The 18,283-nt window shown below is 38.4% G+C and overlaps 1 protein-coding gene across 1 annotated transcript in view; it reads right to left on the bottom strand.

Moving 5' to 3' along the window:
* The window catches only part of citb (citron rho-interacting serine/threonine kinase b), a gene marked incomplete at both ends in the record, with an annotated part of 46,532 nt that overhangs the window by 23,488 nt on the left and 4,761 nt on the right, over positions 1-18,283 (bottom strand). The window contains 13 exons of the mRNA XM_079222926.1: positions 820-873; positions 982-1,179; positions 1,812-1,986; positions 3,077-3,186; positions 3,365-3,481; positions 3,708-3,803; positions 7,307-7,432; positions 8,205-8,345; positions 9,237-9,290; positions 9,462-9,515; positions 9,692-9,862; positions 14,255-14,374; positions 15,195-15,338. Of these exons, the coding sequence (XP_079079052.1) occupies positions 820-873; positions 982-1,179; positions 1,812-1,986; positions 3,077-3,186; positions 3,365-3,481; positions 3,708-3,803; positions 7,307-7,432; positions 8,205-8,345; positions 9,237-9,290; positions 9,462-9,515; positions 9,692-9,862; positions 14,255-14,374; positions 15,195-15,338 (1,560 nt within the window). The remainder of the gene's footprint in view (positions 1-819; positions 874-981; positions 1,180-1,811; positions 1,987-3,076; positions 3,187-3,364; positions 3,482-3,707; positions 3,804-7,306; positions 7,433-8,204; positions 8,346-9,236; positions 9,291-9,461; positions 9,516-9,691; positions 9,863-14,254; positions 14,375-15,194; positions 15,339-18,283) is intronic.

Genomic DNA, 18,283 nt, shown 5'->3' on the forward strand with positions numbered 1-18,283 from the left:
ACAATCCTTCAACAGTTAATGATGTATCTTGCTATGTGACGCGGCTTTAGTAGGCTGGCTTCACACCGTGCCTTATTATCAGAAGCTCTGGTGACTAGATAGTGTGGTTTTGTAACAGAGAGGAAACACATTTCTCTGCAGACATGGAAAATAAAATAATCAAAACAATGAGAAATATAAAACTCCTCTGGCTAACTCAGCCAGTATGTGTGGACTGTGAGAAGCTGTGTTAGATAACTAAATCCATGAAATACGTAAAAAAAAAAAAAGGAGCTAAACAACTATGATAACAGGATAACAGCCATTATCTTCCTGATACTGTTCCTACGGGGCTTGTTTTGGTAATGGTAGCTCACGTAGTTGTTAACGTGCACAAATGCCATCATGGAAACAAACTATTCAATTGAGAATGAATCTCCCACTACCAACAGAATTTCTTTTTTACTTTGGCCATCGACACAAAGTTTTGGGACATCTCTGAAAACATGTGTGGAGTGTGGAGACATGGTCGTATGTTTCACCAGCCGAGAGCAGTTACTATACTCCAAACAAAATGGACCAGAAGGAAGATGGTTGTGATGAAATGGATTAAGTGGTTTAGTCACAGGGAGTCACTTTGTGATTTATGCTAGTAGAAGAAAAACATCTTTTGAATGAAGCCCTATTCACCCAAGAATGACAGAAACACATGGACTGAAATATGAGGGCTAGGTTGTTAGTTATGTGTGATGATGTGTGAGGATTCAGCTGGTGTGCAATGGCAGGAGAGAGAGGTCTATTCCTGGAAAGAGGAAGACGAAAAAGTCGTGAGCAGCTTACCGCACAGCTGTCTCTCAAGACATCAAACTTGCGTTGTATCTCATCTCTGTGTGCCTAGCAGGTACAACAACAGGGACAGAGGGACAGATTTTAGATTTCACCTACATAACGTCTCAGGAGACATCATCTTGTGTACCCTTCTACTTTCTCTCTCTCTCTCACTCTGAGAACAGTGATCTCCTCCTCAGCTTCTGCAGTGGTGTCCTCCAGCTCAGTCTTGGCCTGCTGCAGTTGGCTCTCCAGAGCGTGGCGAGCCGCCTGCAGATTGCTGATTTGGGATTCACGCTCCTGCAGCGACAGGGTCAGATCTGACACCTGACGCTTAATCTCCAGCTTCTGGTCCTCGTTCTCCAGCCCAATCTACAAAGGAAGACAGGAGAGGGCCATCTAAGGTGACTGGCATGGAAGTGATTGTCTGTGAAGGGGCAGACCCTGATTATTCACCTTGACTCTGCTTCATTTAATTGTGCTGATATTTTAATTGATAGATGTACTACGTAATTACCATAAGCACCAATGACTCAATAATCCACATACTGAGAGTTATAGTTTATAAAACTCACTTTCTGTATTTTTTAATCAGTGTTTTAGAATGTTTCAAACTAAAAGTCCTCTTCACTGCACTGTTCACATTATACTATACTTCACTACTAGATCCTAGATCATGTCATATGTCATATTTATGTATTGTACACACAACATTTTTTTTATTGCTTTTCTTATTGCTTTTAATTGCCTTTGCTAATTGCTAATATTTTGTTATTATGTTTTTTATGTCTTTATATCTATCTATCTATTTTTCTTTTATGAAGTCTCCCAACAAAAGCAATAACTGGAGTTACAATACACGTCTGGAATCCTCTATAATAATCATTCAAAAAATGTTGTATATGATGCATCTGCAAAGACAGTTTAACCTGTGTGTCTATCAACACATGAATCCCATTTCACAACCCAGCTTTCTGCTTCTTCTCCCTCTGATATCTCCTCACCTCTCGGAGCCGAGTTTCCTGCTCCAGCACACGGCTCTTATTGCTTTGCTCCTGCTGACTCATTTTCTCTAGATGCTCCTCCAGTTTGGCATTCTGGGATTCCAACTTCCCAGCCTGAGACTCCAGGTAGAACTTCTGTTGTCGAAGCTCTGAGATCATCTCCTCCTGAGCTTTCCTGCCAAGACCACACATACTTGTGTGCAAGAAGTTCAATAGGAGGCAATGCAACCTGGTATTTTGCCATTATGTGTATATACACTACAAGGATTAAAAAACAAGATACTTTCCAGGTATCATTTTGTACAAGCAAACCTTTTTACATCTGTAATTATGACAGTCCGCCTGGTCCTTTTTGTCTTTTTTTTTAATCAATAAATGTGGCAGAAAATGTCCTTTGGCTAAATTATTTTGCTCCTTTTTCAGGAGAAATGTAACTTTCAAAATCTGGCAAGTATTTGTCATTATTATAGGTGATACATGCTTAAAACAGTGTGTAATAACATAAGTAAACATATTTTAATTTTCATCAGGTTTCTCTTCATAAACAATTGTAAATGAACATGAAGAAAACTTTTGAGATTACACAAATTAAATTTAACCTGTTTTACATCTTCTCAAACAGTTGTGTTTGCTCGAGCTTTCAGTTTCCATGTCCAGACGTTCTAGAGTACAACTCTCAGACACAATACTAATGCTATTATTTACAACACCAACATATTATTTACAAAGAAAACGTCACTCAAAGGCCACTCAAACTCTCTTCCCTGCTGCTCTCCTGCTCTGCTCACTTCTACACCACCCCCACAGGCAAGCTCGTCACAGTTTTTTTACCGTACCGCAATGTACCGCAATGTACCGTAATGTACCGTAATGTACCGCAATGTACCGTAATGTACCGCAATGTACCACAATGTACCGCAATGTACCGTCATGTACCGCATAGCATTGGAAAGCTCCACTTCTTAGCGCTCAGAATGCGGTGGAATTAAGTCAATAGCGTGAATTTCAACAGATTTCAATCCGTAGTTTAAATTTTGCCTAGAATACAAGAATACTTTATTTATATTACGCCATGACTGATTATATATATATATATATATATATATATATATATATATATATATATATATATATATAAATCTTACTTGGGAAAATTAATAAAGCTGAATTCAGAGTGTACTTCATGGATAGAAAATCTAGAGAAAAGCATTTGCATTGCTTTTAATGTTTATCGTCACGCAGCATGATTGTGTATCAGTACTTACATGTTTTTCTGTGTGTAGATACTGCTGTTGGCTGCCAGTTTGTTGGCCTCCGACAGCTCAGCAATTCTCTGCTCCAGGCTGTTCATCTTGGAGTCCATTGCATTTATGGTCTGAACAGAAATTACATCTTTACATCACCAGCTTTAATTGGTATCAGATTAAGGTTCATTATTTTGTGCTTGACAATAACCTACCAAAGATTATTCCAAACAACAAAAATCTGTGTCAGTGTGATAAATGTTAAAATACTCCTGAGATAGTGTCACTGCCAAGCTGGTCAGTTCTTACCGCCTTCTGTTCACCGATGATGCTGCACTTCTCCCGCACCTCCTCCTCATATTTGCTCTGACTGCACTCCAGCATCTCCTTATCGGCCATGTCCGCCTTCATCTGGGCCTCCAACACCTGCTCAATGCCAGGCAGCCCACAGAACCATAACCAGGATATCACTTAACAGGACAGAGAATGGCGTGAAGATGACATACTGTAATCTCTCACAACTCAACCAGCTGAAGTAAGGCCTCCAAACATAGCACAGATCACTTCCCGTAAGCACAGTGCATCAGGATACACCGGCCTGTAGTTTTACGTTTGCATATGTGTTGAATATCTATGTGTTTGGAAATTGTACCTTTATCTTGTCTTCATAAAGCTTCTCCTTCTGCTTCAGATGAGTCTCCAACCGCTGGGACGTGGATTGCGTCTCTCGCAGATTCTCCTCCAGCGCCTACACGAACATACACATATGTTCTGTATACAACGACTAAAATTGCTAAGCTGTTTTTTCTTTTTTAAAGGGTAATACACAAACAAAAGAAAAAGCTTACATTTGTGTGGTAAGTGAGGGCTCAAAAGGTCTCTTAAATCACAAAGCAATCACAATCATCGACGATTCCTGCTGATTATGTGCCTCATAGTGTTTTGGAAAAATACAGTTAAATAGTGCTTCTATTGAGCTTGATTGTGTTGTTGATTGTGGTGGAGCCAGTAAGAGATTCAATCACCTTACCAACTCACCTTGATGCCACTAAACAATATGTGTGACAGTGTTGACAAGACAGTGTGTTACTTTGTTTAATGTATACATTTTCATAAAATGCTTATACGTTATATATAAGTACTTAGACCAGTCCCTTGTATTTTTTACTATGCATGTAGGTTATGTAGGTAGTTGTAAATACAAATGAGACACAATGGGTTTGTTTGAAATTGCATACTATCATAATAGTCATATACTATATGGTTCGGACAGTATTGCAGATCTGTGGAGTAAACATTATAGGGATATTTTTAACAGTGTTAAGAGTGACAAATTTAATATTGGTGATGTTCTTAATGATGCTGGTGTGTGTATTAGACCCGATGAAGTGTTGTATGCCCTTAAAAAACTCAAACACACATATAACACCACATTCATACACACAGTATACCAGTAAAGTCAAGTTTGTTGACAAAAATGTGCATTGAATAAAGCATGTGGCCTTGACCAAATAACAGCAGAACATCTGAAGCATGCTAGCAACAGAATGTCAGTGTTACTTGCTATGTGTTTTTCTGGATTGTTAATGCATGGCGTACTTCCTGACTCTATGCTGACTGTTTTGTTATTGCCAGTAATCAAAAATAAAACCGATAAAATTACCGACCAATTGCTCTGGCCAGTGTTCTTTCTAAAGTACTAGAACGAATTATCTTAGATAGGCTTCAAGAGTACATAATAACCACTGATCATCAATTTGGTTTTGGAAGTAAACATAGCACAGACTTACGTATATATGCACTGAAGGAAGTAGTTAGTAAGTACAGGAGACATAACATCACAATATGTATGTGTTTCCTGGATGCATCTAAAGTTTTTCTAAAACTTCTGATCTACGCTGACGACGTAGTGGTCCTGTCTCTTATAGCGCTGGTTTACAGCAATTGCTCAGAATCTGCTCAAGGTCTGGTGTGCATTATGATATACAATTCAACTCTAAAAAGAGTGTCATCACGATAGCTAAAACCAAGGAGGATCAGAAGCTACATTTTCCTTTTTTTTATGGGAGACCAGGAGCTAAATGTGGTGCACAAAGTTAGATATTTGGGTCACATCATCAGGAATGACCTAAGTGATGATGACGATGTGCAGCGGCAGTGTTGAAAACTTCATGCACAAGCTAATATGCTGGCACGTACATTTCACATGTGTACAGAAGATGTTAAAGCTGCTCTCTTTAGAACCTACTGTAGTCCTCTCTATACAGCACACCTGTGGTGCAGTTATAGTAAAGCAAACATTAAAAAGATTCAGGTTGCATTTAATGATGCTTTCAGACTCTTGCTCAAGCTTCCCAGATGGACAAGTGCAAGTCATATGTTTGTGACTCGTAATGTTCCCACTTTCCATGCAGTGTTGAGGAATTTTATGTACAAATTTAAATGTTGATTAAATGACTAAAAGTCATTTAATTATAAAAGCCTTAACTGAGCCAACACAAAGTGATACAAGTGTCTGTATTTTAACCACTTTTTAACTGCAATAATTATACCTGTGTCCTCGTATTGTATTGTATTTTTGTTTGTTGCTATATGGACTCATGAGTCTGAAATAAAATAAAATTATATATATATATTTATATATATATATATATATATATATATATATATATATATATATATATATAAAACATAAAATTCCCTATGTAGTGCGAGAAATGCCCGATGTAAACTTGATATGCAAGTATGACTTGAGGACGTGAGCTTATTAGACCAAAATTGCAAAAAATCTTCAAACAGTCCAACGGCTGACTGTGAGGCAGATGTTTAAAATAATTAACCGTTAGATAAAATAAGAATAATTAAGAATGACGCCGAGTGACATTAAGGTGCACTTAAGAGGAGAAGCGCTGGAGCTCACATATTCAATTCAATTCAATTTATTTTGTATAGCCCAAAATCACAAATTACAAATTTGCCTCAGAGGGCTTTACAATCTGTACACATACGACATCCTCTGTCCCAGAGGAAAACTCTCTAAAAAAAAAACTTTAACAGGGAGAAAAAGGGAAGAAACCTTCAGGAGAGCAACAGAGGAGGATCCCTCTCACCGGATGGACAGAAGCAACAGATGTAATGTGTACAGAATGATCTACGTAACAGAGTTACAGCACATTCAATGCATATGACAGAAATTATTAATATGAGAAGAGTAGTGGGCATGATGAAAAAGTTACAACTACAAAAAATAAAAACAACAGTGTATATCGTAGAATAATAATCAAAATTAAAGCAGTAATGGTATAGGCAATATTAATGGCAATGCAACTAATAATAATAATGATAATGGCAGGAGGTGTCGGGCTGGACCAGGGTCCAGATATAACAATCCATGCATACATTCATTTATGTTGTACTGAAGAATAAATATTTAACACTAACATATTTAATCCTTGGAATTAGTCTCAAAATAATAGTGTAAAATATCACATTGAGTCAAAGAGGTAATGCTGATTTCAATTTGTTATAAACGGTTTCCATTCAACGGAAGCTTGGACTGTGATGCAGAGAAGACGTACTGACTGAGTTTACTTCATTGTGCACAGTGCTGGTAATGCCATACTTCTGGTTAATTTATTCAACAGTAAGCAGTACACACTGATTAAGTCTGTAGTATGCAGAGGTAACAACCATAGTCATCCATATCGACAAGGTCAATCTGACCCTTCTCTTAGTGGAACTAATACACAATATTTAAGCTATTATAAGTATTAACTTCTCCCCTGTTGAAGTTGGGCGTAGGTATGCAGGGGATTAAGTGATATGATCAATCGCTGTGGACTAAACATAAACATAATTTGTATAATTATATATAGGGTATGATTAATATACATATGCAACATACATATGCGACAAAACTAACAGAAGAATGAGAGAAGATGTTGATCAAACACAGTCAGTATACGCCAACACTAACTGAAACTAACTGAAAGCCCTATAGGGACAATATTATGTAAAACTGCATTTTATTATTAATATCATATATTACTAATTTCGTGACCTGAGTATTTGGAAATAACAGTTATATAACGGTTTACATCCAGATCGTCCATATAGTAAATTATAAACATGAGGTTTTTCAGAAATATTATGTAAAATAGCACTTCCTCTGCAGTGATGACAGTGAGCTATGTTTACCTCACACCTCCTCTGATTATTTTAGCTGCACACAAGTGGTGGAAGGTGGGTTACCAGAATCTTATCGGCCATCTGCTGAATCTGCTGGGCCTTGCTCTGGATCTCCTCCTTCAGTTTAGTCTCCCGACGCTCCACGATCTCCAGCCTTTTCACCTGGTTCTCAAGAGTCTTCCTTCCATCCTGCACAAAGCGGTCACAAAGAACACACACGAGTGTAAACGACCTTCTGGAATATGCAATCCAATGTTTATATCTCATTATTCCAAGTTCCTCATAATGGTTATAAAGAGCTTATTAGCATTCATGTGTGGGGATGTGAGAGGTCTTTGGAGCTGTTTAAATTTGACCATGTGAGTCATTTCTTCCCTCTGACTCTCCCGTCCAAATTAACCTATGCTAATTACCAAATTAACATGTCTAGTGCTGGATGTGAAGTGCTGTTTAAGAAGAACTTACAACAACCCACATAAAAAATAAAGTATAATGTATATGTGGATGTAACTTCATAAACATGGATTGGTTCATAGCTGTGACATAATAACCACATACCACTCCTATGATGTCTAATTCCTTAGCACTCAAACATGTCAAACATTCAGGGTATCTGATAGGCTATCATGCCTTCACAGCACAATTGTTCCTCAGAAGGTGCAAAAACCACATGTGTACAAGAGAACATAAAGGCTCTTTGTGCTTAGCAGAGCCAGGTGTGTTTATGCAACACTTTAAACAATGAAGTCTGTGATGTTGCAAAGCAAATACTGACAAGATACATATAGCATAACAAGAAGACATTATATATATATATATATATATATATATATATATATATATATATATATATATATATATATATATAATGCTGAACTGCGTGTATGTGCACTACGTGTGTGATGACAGAGGTGTGTGTGTGTGTGTGTGTGTGTGTGTGTGTGTGTGTGTGTGTGTGTACCTCAGTCTCACGGAGGCGTCTACGCAGGCTGTCACTGGAGTCTTCTTTGTGGTGTAGCCTCTCTAGATCTCGCTCCATGCGCTCTTTGGCCACTCTCATACTCTGAAGGAGGTCTGTAGCCTCAGCACTGGCCTTTAACGACTAGGCGTCAAAGGAAAAATATCACTCAAAAAGTATGCGTTTGTACATGCTATTTACACAAAGTTAAATGCAATAGAAGGTTTATATTAAGCTTGTCTCATTTACAAAATATAATGTCCAATTCCTGATGTAACATGCTACTGTAGAATTATTATTAACTACATATACTAAAGTAATTAAGTCAACTTAAAAAACATGACACCAGGATAATAAGTGAGGACGATAATGCATGATATGCAACACTGTTGACACTAGGTTACAATGCACTGGATATTTAACTGTTAACTGGATATATAACATTTATGCGTATAATAGTTATAAGAATTGACACCCTTTCGTTAAGTTTTCTGGGTATTTTCTGTATATTGCTGATATAAAAAAGTTATTTTATGAAAAAAATCCTATTGTTATTTTGTAAACTAATTTGCATCGAGTCAGAAGTGGATCCATTCCTAATATGGGCTCCGTCAGCCTTGAATATCAGGACCACAAGCTTGTGTACTCTTTGCAGAAAGGATTGCACTTTTAAATATTCATTTCTAGGAAAAGACAATTAAGATTACATTTGGATTGCTGATAATTAGCATTAATTCTAGTTTAAAAAAGACAGGCTAATAGTTCCCGGGCCAAAGACCAAATCTGACTGTAGACCACAGTTTAAAAAGAGAGAGAGAGGGAGAGATAGAGGGAGGGAGAGAGAGAGAGAGAGAGAGAGAGAGAGAGAGAGAGAGAGAAAGAGAGAGATAAAGAATGAGGTCAGGGAGGGTAAAGAAGACGCTAATACACTCATCTGAAAGGGTAAAATGCTGTCAGATGCTGCTACATCTTTTGCATTTGGGAGCACACACTCATATCAATTATTCATTAATCTTCCCAGCAAAGCTATTCTACCTTGGTAAGCTTCTCTTGAAGATCCTGGATCTTGGTCTGCTGCTCCGCATTTGTCTAAAAAAGAAAAATATAGTCATTATGAGATGTAAAGATATTAAGATAATCAAGATTATCATCCTTTGTCAAGGTCACTTTATTTTTAAATCAGTGTCCTTATCTACACATATTTCGCCATCCTTACCAATGACAGAATCTAATTACAATTAAATGAACTTAATTTTCTACCTTCTCCATCTTGGTGATCATCTCCTCTGTATCTACTTTGCCTTGCTCTTTGACCTGTGAAGATTAAAGAAACTCTGAGATCCCTCCTGGTGATAATCACGGCGAGTCAACAGGAATGTAGGAAGCTCATAATGACTACAGGTGAGTTATTGTATGATCGTCTCATTACATTGAGTTACTCTGTGATAACCCCTTTCTATGCAAATGTCAGCATAATTAACAGTGTAGACCTTCTGCATCCTATGCTGGTAGTCTGCAGACTTCCTCTTCAGATCCTCGCTGGTATGCCGAGAATCCTTCAGCTCAGACTCGTACAGGTCGCTGCGGCGACGGGCAGCCGACAGGTCTTCCTCCAGCTGGCGTATGGAAACTTGCATTTCCTCCAGCTGGGCATGATATTCCTGCACAAAAAGAAAATACACAGAAAGGAGAGAGGAGAGGAGAAAGAGGCCAGGAGAAAGAAGAGGAGAGGACAGGAGAAAAGAGGAGAGGAGAAGAGAAGGGTGAGGATGAGAGGAGAGGAAAGGAAAGGAGAGGAGAAGAGCAATAACATTAAGAAAAAAATGAATACATTCCACTTAGTAGAGCACATACACCTGCCAAAAAAATACCTGAAATGCTGGATACTTGTACCCACTTCATTCATAGTTAACATGAAACTATTCCTTTAGCAGCCGTTAAAGTTGCCGCTCTATCAGTCCAGAACATTTAGAAAAAGTAACTTTTTGTGAAAAAAAAAAATGTTCTTGTTAGAAGCCACTGCATCATTTATGAGAAGAAACTCATTCATAAGAGATGTAGTTTAGATGTGCTGCTGGTACAGAAGCACTTTCAAACTCCACAGGATGACGATGGATGTAATTAAAAAGCTTGTATGAAAGCCATTATATGTCAAATATTTTATTTCAGGGAGTACCGAGACAATTCAAAAATGGTATCAACTATAACCGCGCTAATACAAAAAGGCAATGAACAAAGAAAGGAAAGTGTAGAGAAGAAATTGATCAGCCAGACTCACTTAATGCACATGTCTGTTTAAGAGTAATTAGTCAAAGCCGAACAGATCCAATTTCACCCTCTTCATCAGCGAAAAGCGCCCGTCTGTCAGGCTAATAAAAAGCAGCATCCTTCTGCTTCCAGGAAGACTGATGCTCAACCGACACGGATTAGGACAAGTGAACAACATCCGACATGGTGAACACAAAAATAGTTTTGCTGAAGTGGAACAGGAGGTTACATAAACGAGAAATAATCTCTTAGTAAACAAACTGCCTCCCCGACCAGTAGGACCATGTTGGTCTTCCATATGAATGGGAACTGACTTGTGTGGGCCAAAAACCACTGATCAGCTCCCATCAATGAGAATTGGATGGATCTCCTGGATACTAACTTTCATTTTCAAATTTTAGGAGTATTTCGACAAAACAATAACTCAGTATAATGGAATTCAATAAAGGGGAATTCGGCTTTCAATATGAAGTTAAACCATGAAGGGCTTGTGGAGCGCTAACATATGGTATTATTTTATTACAAAGAACCATTTGACAGATGTTCTGTCCATGGCTCTTTCAAGTTATCAGATTGAATACCTCCCAGAGATTTTATAATCAGTAATCATCTGTCTATTCACTGTCTTGGGGCTGCTTACACTCTCTAACAGTACCATCAGCCCTAACAACACAGAACGCTTATCATTGCAAATCTTGAACAAATGTAACTCTCAGTGGGGCCGATATCACAGACTACTACGCAACTCATTTTCTTTAGATTCAGTGCATTTGATTATGCATGCATACGTACAAAATATAAACACATATATTGAAAGCCCTTCAAAGTTCACACAACCAAGACAGAGACAATGTCGTTTTCCATAGTTCTTCATGTGTAATTGTCTCTTTGCATATGTTTGCAGGTCTAAATATATTAATGACAGACAGATTGCTTTTCTTTAAAAATGAATCAATCTCTACTGTTTGTTGATCCAACACTGCAAGGTTTCTGCATGAAAATAATAAACCCTGCAGTCATATGACAAAGCGTAGGAGACAGATGCTTTTCAAGATGAAATGCTGTATTTAGCTCGCATAAATAAATATCCAGCTGAGAGGAACCAATGGGGACACAGAGACAGATAATAAAACTAGGCTCATGAATGTGAAGATACAGACAGACTATAGTCTTTTTCTTTGAACCATAATTTATCTAAAGCTGGATTGTTGTTCTTTTTTTTACTGTGGTCAGTTATGCACAACCAGTTGTGAGGTGCAATGATTAACCACAGTTTGATGAGCTGTGTTATGAATAGTCCTCAGTGTTAGACTTTAACTTGTTCCTGAAGATGACTCACTAGCAAACAAATCTTGACCTTTATTTAGAGAACGCCTGGTCAGAAGACATAGACTGACAGTCACTTTGGTAGCAATGCATGTCAAAAATGTCAAACTAGCAATCTAATAAATCCATAGACATGCTTGCTGTGAGAGGCTGTAAACCAACGTGTCAAACTGAGTGAAAACTCATACTCAGCTTTACGGGCTCTGCGCTACGCAGTAGCATGCTACAATTAATATTAAAATAGCATTATTGCTGAGGACAAGCATCTGACACCTGAACACCTTTCTCTCAGTCGCTTCCTGCAGCTCCTCCCTGGGGATCCCCTCGGGCCTCAGTATGCTTAAAATGGCCAGCAAGGCGGAGAGTCGAACTGGGTCTGACCCTTTCACACATTGAAACTGGTCTAGGTGCATCTAACAAAATCTGACAATCATGCTAACTTCATGCAGCAACTGGCCAGGTGTGTGGAGGTGACGAAGAAGACAGGATTTGACGTTATCTGTCAAGCTCTCTTTTTTTAATTTTCAGGTGTCTGTCAGTGCAACACCATCGAAGCATTCGAAGAGAGACTGTCTGAAAGTGTTTCTCCTGATCCCCATTCGTACAATTTATTGCATCAAGACAGCGAAGCCATGCGGCCACCGAGGAGAGAGCTCAGGGAGGCGGTGGGAAGTACAGGCAGGCTTTCTGACCACCTACGAATGCAACCATTAAACAGGTATAAAGACATTAGTCTTCAAACAGGTAGTTTGTTGCAGGTATATTGAACCTGTATGTTCACAATTGGTGCTCATATGAACGTTGAAATTTAAGTTTTTTACTTTTTTACTGGACATTAAAAGATCCTTTCATATTACGATCCCAGTGTCAGTGATAAATTAAGTCTAAATGAATAGGAGTAATGAAAAACAGCAAGTAAAACCAGTTTCAATGTTCAAATGGGCACCTAACTGCACCGCTAAAGGGAGGCAGCAAGGGAGATTCTTCCTGGACTACATCTGGCTTCTCTTGCCAAGCAGCAACAACTCAAATCTATCATCCTTTTGGATTGCATCCAACACCTTCTTGTTCATGAAGTATTGTATACATGCAATGCATAACTCCAACCCAAGTTTTACTGATTTAAGATCAAATGGTGCTGATAAATTGTGTTTTCTACATTGCAAAGGAAAGTGTATGCACAGTATGTGTTGTTAAATGAAGATGTTCAAGTCTTCCCCACTACCGTGCATTCCTTTTACATAGATGAATAATTTTAGTTTGGTATATCAAGTGATGTTCTGTTTCTCAAACAGCACGAGCTAAGGCCCCTGCACCTCATCACGACAACCTGCCCACTGCATCAGTGCGCTCCACACTCGTAGGTATAAGGCTCTCATCACCATAGCAACCATTGCACAATGTATTCAGTGCTTGGTAACTGGTGCTAGTGTAGGCTGAGAAAAACAGGTTGCTTTTCTATTACCTTTTTTTTTTTAAATGGTGCATAATGCCAGAAAGATGATTCTTCATAATCTGTTGTCCGATACTGTCGATCTTGTAACAGGTTAATTATCACAGGTGGTAACACTCGGTCATGTGGTGCTGTCACACACGCAGAAAATATACGTATACACACGAACACTCATACATGCCACACACTCATCACGTCTGATTTCAGTAATTAAGGTCTGCGTGTAGCTCCCCTGTCTCTTTCTCCATTATTAGCATTCTTGATTCCAGAGAGATTCACACTGAGTTGACCCAGCAGACTTTACACTCAATACAGAGGACAACAGAGTGTTTAATTAGCTAGTGCACTGCTTGTTCTTGCAGAAAACTGAATAAACAATACATTTAATATACATTTTATTCATCAATGAATGGTCAATGGTCTCTCCCCCCTCAAACATTTAAAATCTTCACAGCCACAAGTTATTCAAACCCTTTTCAATGAAACACTGGCAATGAACTGCATCATTATATTGTTGCAAAAAGGGTTCAAGGATAAAAAAAAGTGGCATCAATCACACAATTTACCTCAATAGAGTACTGCCATATGAAGCATGTCTGAACATGCTGGAGGTGTTACACTGACTGCACTCATGCGTCTGTCTAATTACACTCACACACTCAGTCTTGGTGACTTGACCTGCTCCTTTATGAAATAATCTTAACCTGATTCAGATCTTTCTTTTGGCTTTTCTACTTTATGCATTATACAATGCCGTATACCCATCACTACAAATATCCTCCAAAGAAGTGAAGAAGTACTGAGTTTAAACCTCTAAAGTGAGATCATTTCATTTGTTTCAAGAACAGCACAATGAGCACAACTTGAACGAAATCTTAAGTGACTGTCATGCTAGATAGTCATTGAGGGATTCCCCTTACTGCGCCTTGATTCAGTCCACATCATTCGGCGTAAATGGTAAACATTTCAACCCACTGATTTAATGACGCACATGATTCCGTCCTACCTGCTCTTTGATCTCTTGAAGCTTGTTGCTCTGCTCCCGGATGTCATGGAGTAGCTGCAGAGCTTTATCGTCCTCCTGTGACACCTCCATACGAGCCTGTTCCAAACTGCGCTTTAGACTCTGAAACCAAGACAGTCCATGTTCAGTCAGTGGACAGTGTGTTGGGTAAACCTGACTGAACTAAATAAAGTATAATATAGCAGCTCTGCAATGGTTATAATGTGAGGCTTTTGTTGACATTCTTCTAAATAGTTGTTGATTCTACATTATGGTCATTATGATCATTTTGCGGAAAAGTGAAAAGTGTATTCCCAAAAATGGCACCATCTCCTCAGCAACCTCAATCAAAACACTGTCAAGTTTTTCTAAAGTGTGTGGCAACAAATATCAGCAATACGACTTATCTATTTCAGTATCCAAACAGAGGCATGCCGCCGAGTGAGAGAAGTGTGTGGCACTGTGAGTTGCATAAGATGCTAGCAGCCATAAAACACCAGGTAACATTCACATTTTCTCACAGTTTACCAAATGAGAAGAATGCGAGGGCAAATTAAACTTGTTTTCTTTGGGATACAATACATACCTTCAGCACTTTTATTAAATGTATCTGTGTATGTTTTCAACAAGAATCTATTTTTCTTTTCAAGTTTGAAGTCTGGTAAAAAGTTAACAAATACTTTGTCGGCCTAGTTCACTTTAAAGGTAAAAAAATATTTATAAAATGATTTTCAGCGACATCTCCCGGCACTACTGTCCTTGTATGCACACAGACATAAAACACACACACGCACGCACGCATGCACGCACACACGCACACACACACACACACACACACACACACACACACACACACACACACACACACACACACACACACATGCACTTGGCACAAGTACAATAGTCCATGTGTGTCCCCTGTAATGGCTACAGGGCCACTCACAGTGCATTCTGTGATGTAGGTTGCCAGGTCCTGTTCTAGGATGGTCCTCTGGGTCTCTGAGGCCTTCAACTCGATATCCTTCTGCTGCAACACCGACTCAAGGTCAGACATCTTCCACTGGACATGTGAAATCTCCTGCTCAACCTGGAAACAAGAACGTAGCATGGACCTGACTTTTCTGTGACAGTTTAGTATCATTTAATGAATCTGGTGCCCATGGGTGTAAGTATATATACGTGTTTTTTTTCAGCGTCCCATGCCAGTACATAGCTTAGTTCAGGATGTCTTCTGTCTAAAATATTAACAACAATATCAGTAACAATGCAGTGTGTGTGGCGCGCAAGTGCACAAGACTGCAGTTGTTTGGTGGCACATGTCATTGGTAGCGATTGATGATACAATTAGATGTGCCTTTACAGCATTACAGGGCCTGAGGAGCATTGGACCAGGAACACAGCAGGGCTGGCAGCACAGCCACAGATACACAGTCACAGCACTCAGTGGATGGTAGATCTAACACACAGTCCGTATGCAGACACATGCTCACAACAACACGGCACCTCAGCATGGGGCTGGAGCTAGTAAAAGAAATGACAACATTGTACTGGAATCCATCTTAGAAACAGTAGGTACTTTTTTACGAGATTTCCCATTTCCAACACAGAGACAGATGCTGTTCAGCGGTCTGATAATAATATAGATTAATGATGCAATACAAGATAGATGCAGTAAAAAAGTACTGTATTCTCTAACTCAGTTGTTGATACTTTTTTGGTGGATCCAAATGCATTGCAATTGGCCAGTCATTGTACTGGCATGAGTACATGAAGGTGACAAGTGTTTCAACTATAGTCCATATTAAACATCACCACAAGCTGCCTGGTGGAATATACTGAAGCACATTATGAATTATACTTTCAATATTTTGTTAAAATTACAAGTGAAAAAATATTTTTAGCTAATACGTTTGAATACCGCTAACCATCCACCAAAAGATTATCTTATTACTGATAGAAATTGCAAGTATTTTTGTAAAAAGGTAAACATAGTTTATAAAACATGAAATGTTAATGACTGGCCGTCACTCTGATGAACAATTAACCAGACACCTCCATCTGCACTACTTGCACTATTTTGACTACAGTTGTCTTTAATTGTCTTTTTGTCTCTGTTGACTTTAATGTCTTTTTCTATTTATCTTGTTTATTGTATATTGTGTATGTATATAAGTATGAAGAGCAACGTGTAACCGGAGTCGGATTCCAATATATTCCAATTCTGATCTGATAAGGAAGTTGGAAGGAATGCATCACTAATGTGTTGAGTCACAAATGTTAAATATTAAATATAATATATTTATTAGGATATTTTTCTTAGCAGTGATTGTACTTTAAAGGTACTTTTACTTCTAATTTGTAAAGTTAGTGTTAAATATAATCAAGTTGTACGGTGTTCAACCATGGACCAAAATATTTTTCTATGGTGTATCCTGTACAAATGAAACAGAAGGACGGCCCTTTTTACACAAAAAGTCAGAGAGTGACGTGGAATAAGTAAACACACACACAGACACACAGACACACACACACACACACACACACACACACACACACACACACACACACACACACACACACACACACACACACACACACACTCCAGCTCAGCGACAAACAGATGGTGGATTTTAGCTCGTTCTGGAAACAAACTCTTACCATGTGAAGAGTAATACCTGTGACATGTGTCCAGCAATTATGGCTGTTGCATGTTTTTAATGAGGCTTTTCCAAAGGAGACAGTCTTATCTAGCGAGTTGATGGATGTGGAGTCACTAATCTGTAGGAGAGGAGAGCGTGGAGAGAGGATGGGAGTTAGGGAACAAGCAGAGCAACATGATGGCAAACAGTCTTTATGCACAACCTCTTATGAAAACTGAAGGGCTGACTCAATGCTCTTATGTAAAACACTTACCTAATCATTCTGTATAGACTGCTAATTGGAATAATAAACCTTCCATATGTGTTCTGAGACTCATCATAAAATTGACAGCATGCATATCATCTAAATGTTTACCTATCAAACAAGTAAACAAGAACTATAAAGACCCTGGACCACAGAGAATTACAGTCAAGGCAAGTTGTATTCAGTCAATGCGCCAACATTAAATACATTTCAAAACCAAAATGGTAACCCTTTATAATAAGATACTTGTAATACACTTTAGTTAATAGGTAATTAGGTTGTCTTAAGTACTTATACGATGTTTATGAACATATGTTAATAAGATTATATAAGTTACTACCAGATCTAAAGCAAGAACAATGTCTTGTTGGGGTTCATAAATCCTTTACGATGCACTTATTAACAGTTAACTTTCTTGTAAGTGCTTGCAAATGTCCTGTTCATAATGCTATTATTAACACGTAATATAGTCTTAACAAATAACAATGTTAATAAGCATCTATTAAGGACTGATAAGGGCCTTATTACCTGTTAACTAACCTGTTAACTAGCATATAAAGGACCTTTGTATAAAATGTTTGACCCTGATACCAAGAAGAGCAATTAGCAATGAAGCCCTGAAGACTTATAGACGTGAAGACTTGTAAATAGCAACGTGATCCCACAGATAACAAGTAGATAAAATGTGTTGTTCCCAGGAGATCCACACCGTGCTGACCAAATATGCACTCAAATTCTATCTTAACAGAGTCTATAAATAGCCTGCTTGTGTTCACACAACAGCCTCTTTTACCACCGCTGGATATATTTGGCAGCTTTTGTGATCAAGAGGCAGGCAGAAGAATGAGAGACAGAGGGAGAATATCTATTAAAAGCAGCGGCTCACCACCCACTCCTCCCTACAGTAACATACTCAACTCAAGCTCTAACATGAGGATTCTAGTGGATTGCTTTGTGGTTCTACTTTTACATGAATGTAAATGATTTATATTGTAACATTGCCTATTTCTATTTTTGACTGTGCTCTATTGTGTATACTATCTGTCTCTAGAAACATCACATTGCTGCAGTAGCATCTGTGTCAAAAAACAAAAAAAACTAAGCAGACTTTGCAGATGAACAACAGAT

This window comes from Taurulus bubalis, assembly GCF_910589615.1.
Source record: "Taurulus bubalis genome assembly, chromosome: 8".
In the NCBI taxonomy this organism is placed as follows: Eukaryota; Metazoa; Chordata; class Actinopteri; order Perciformes; family Cottidae; genus Taurulus; species Taurulus bubalis.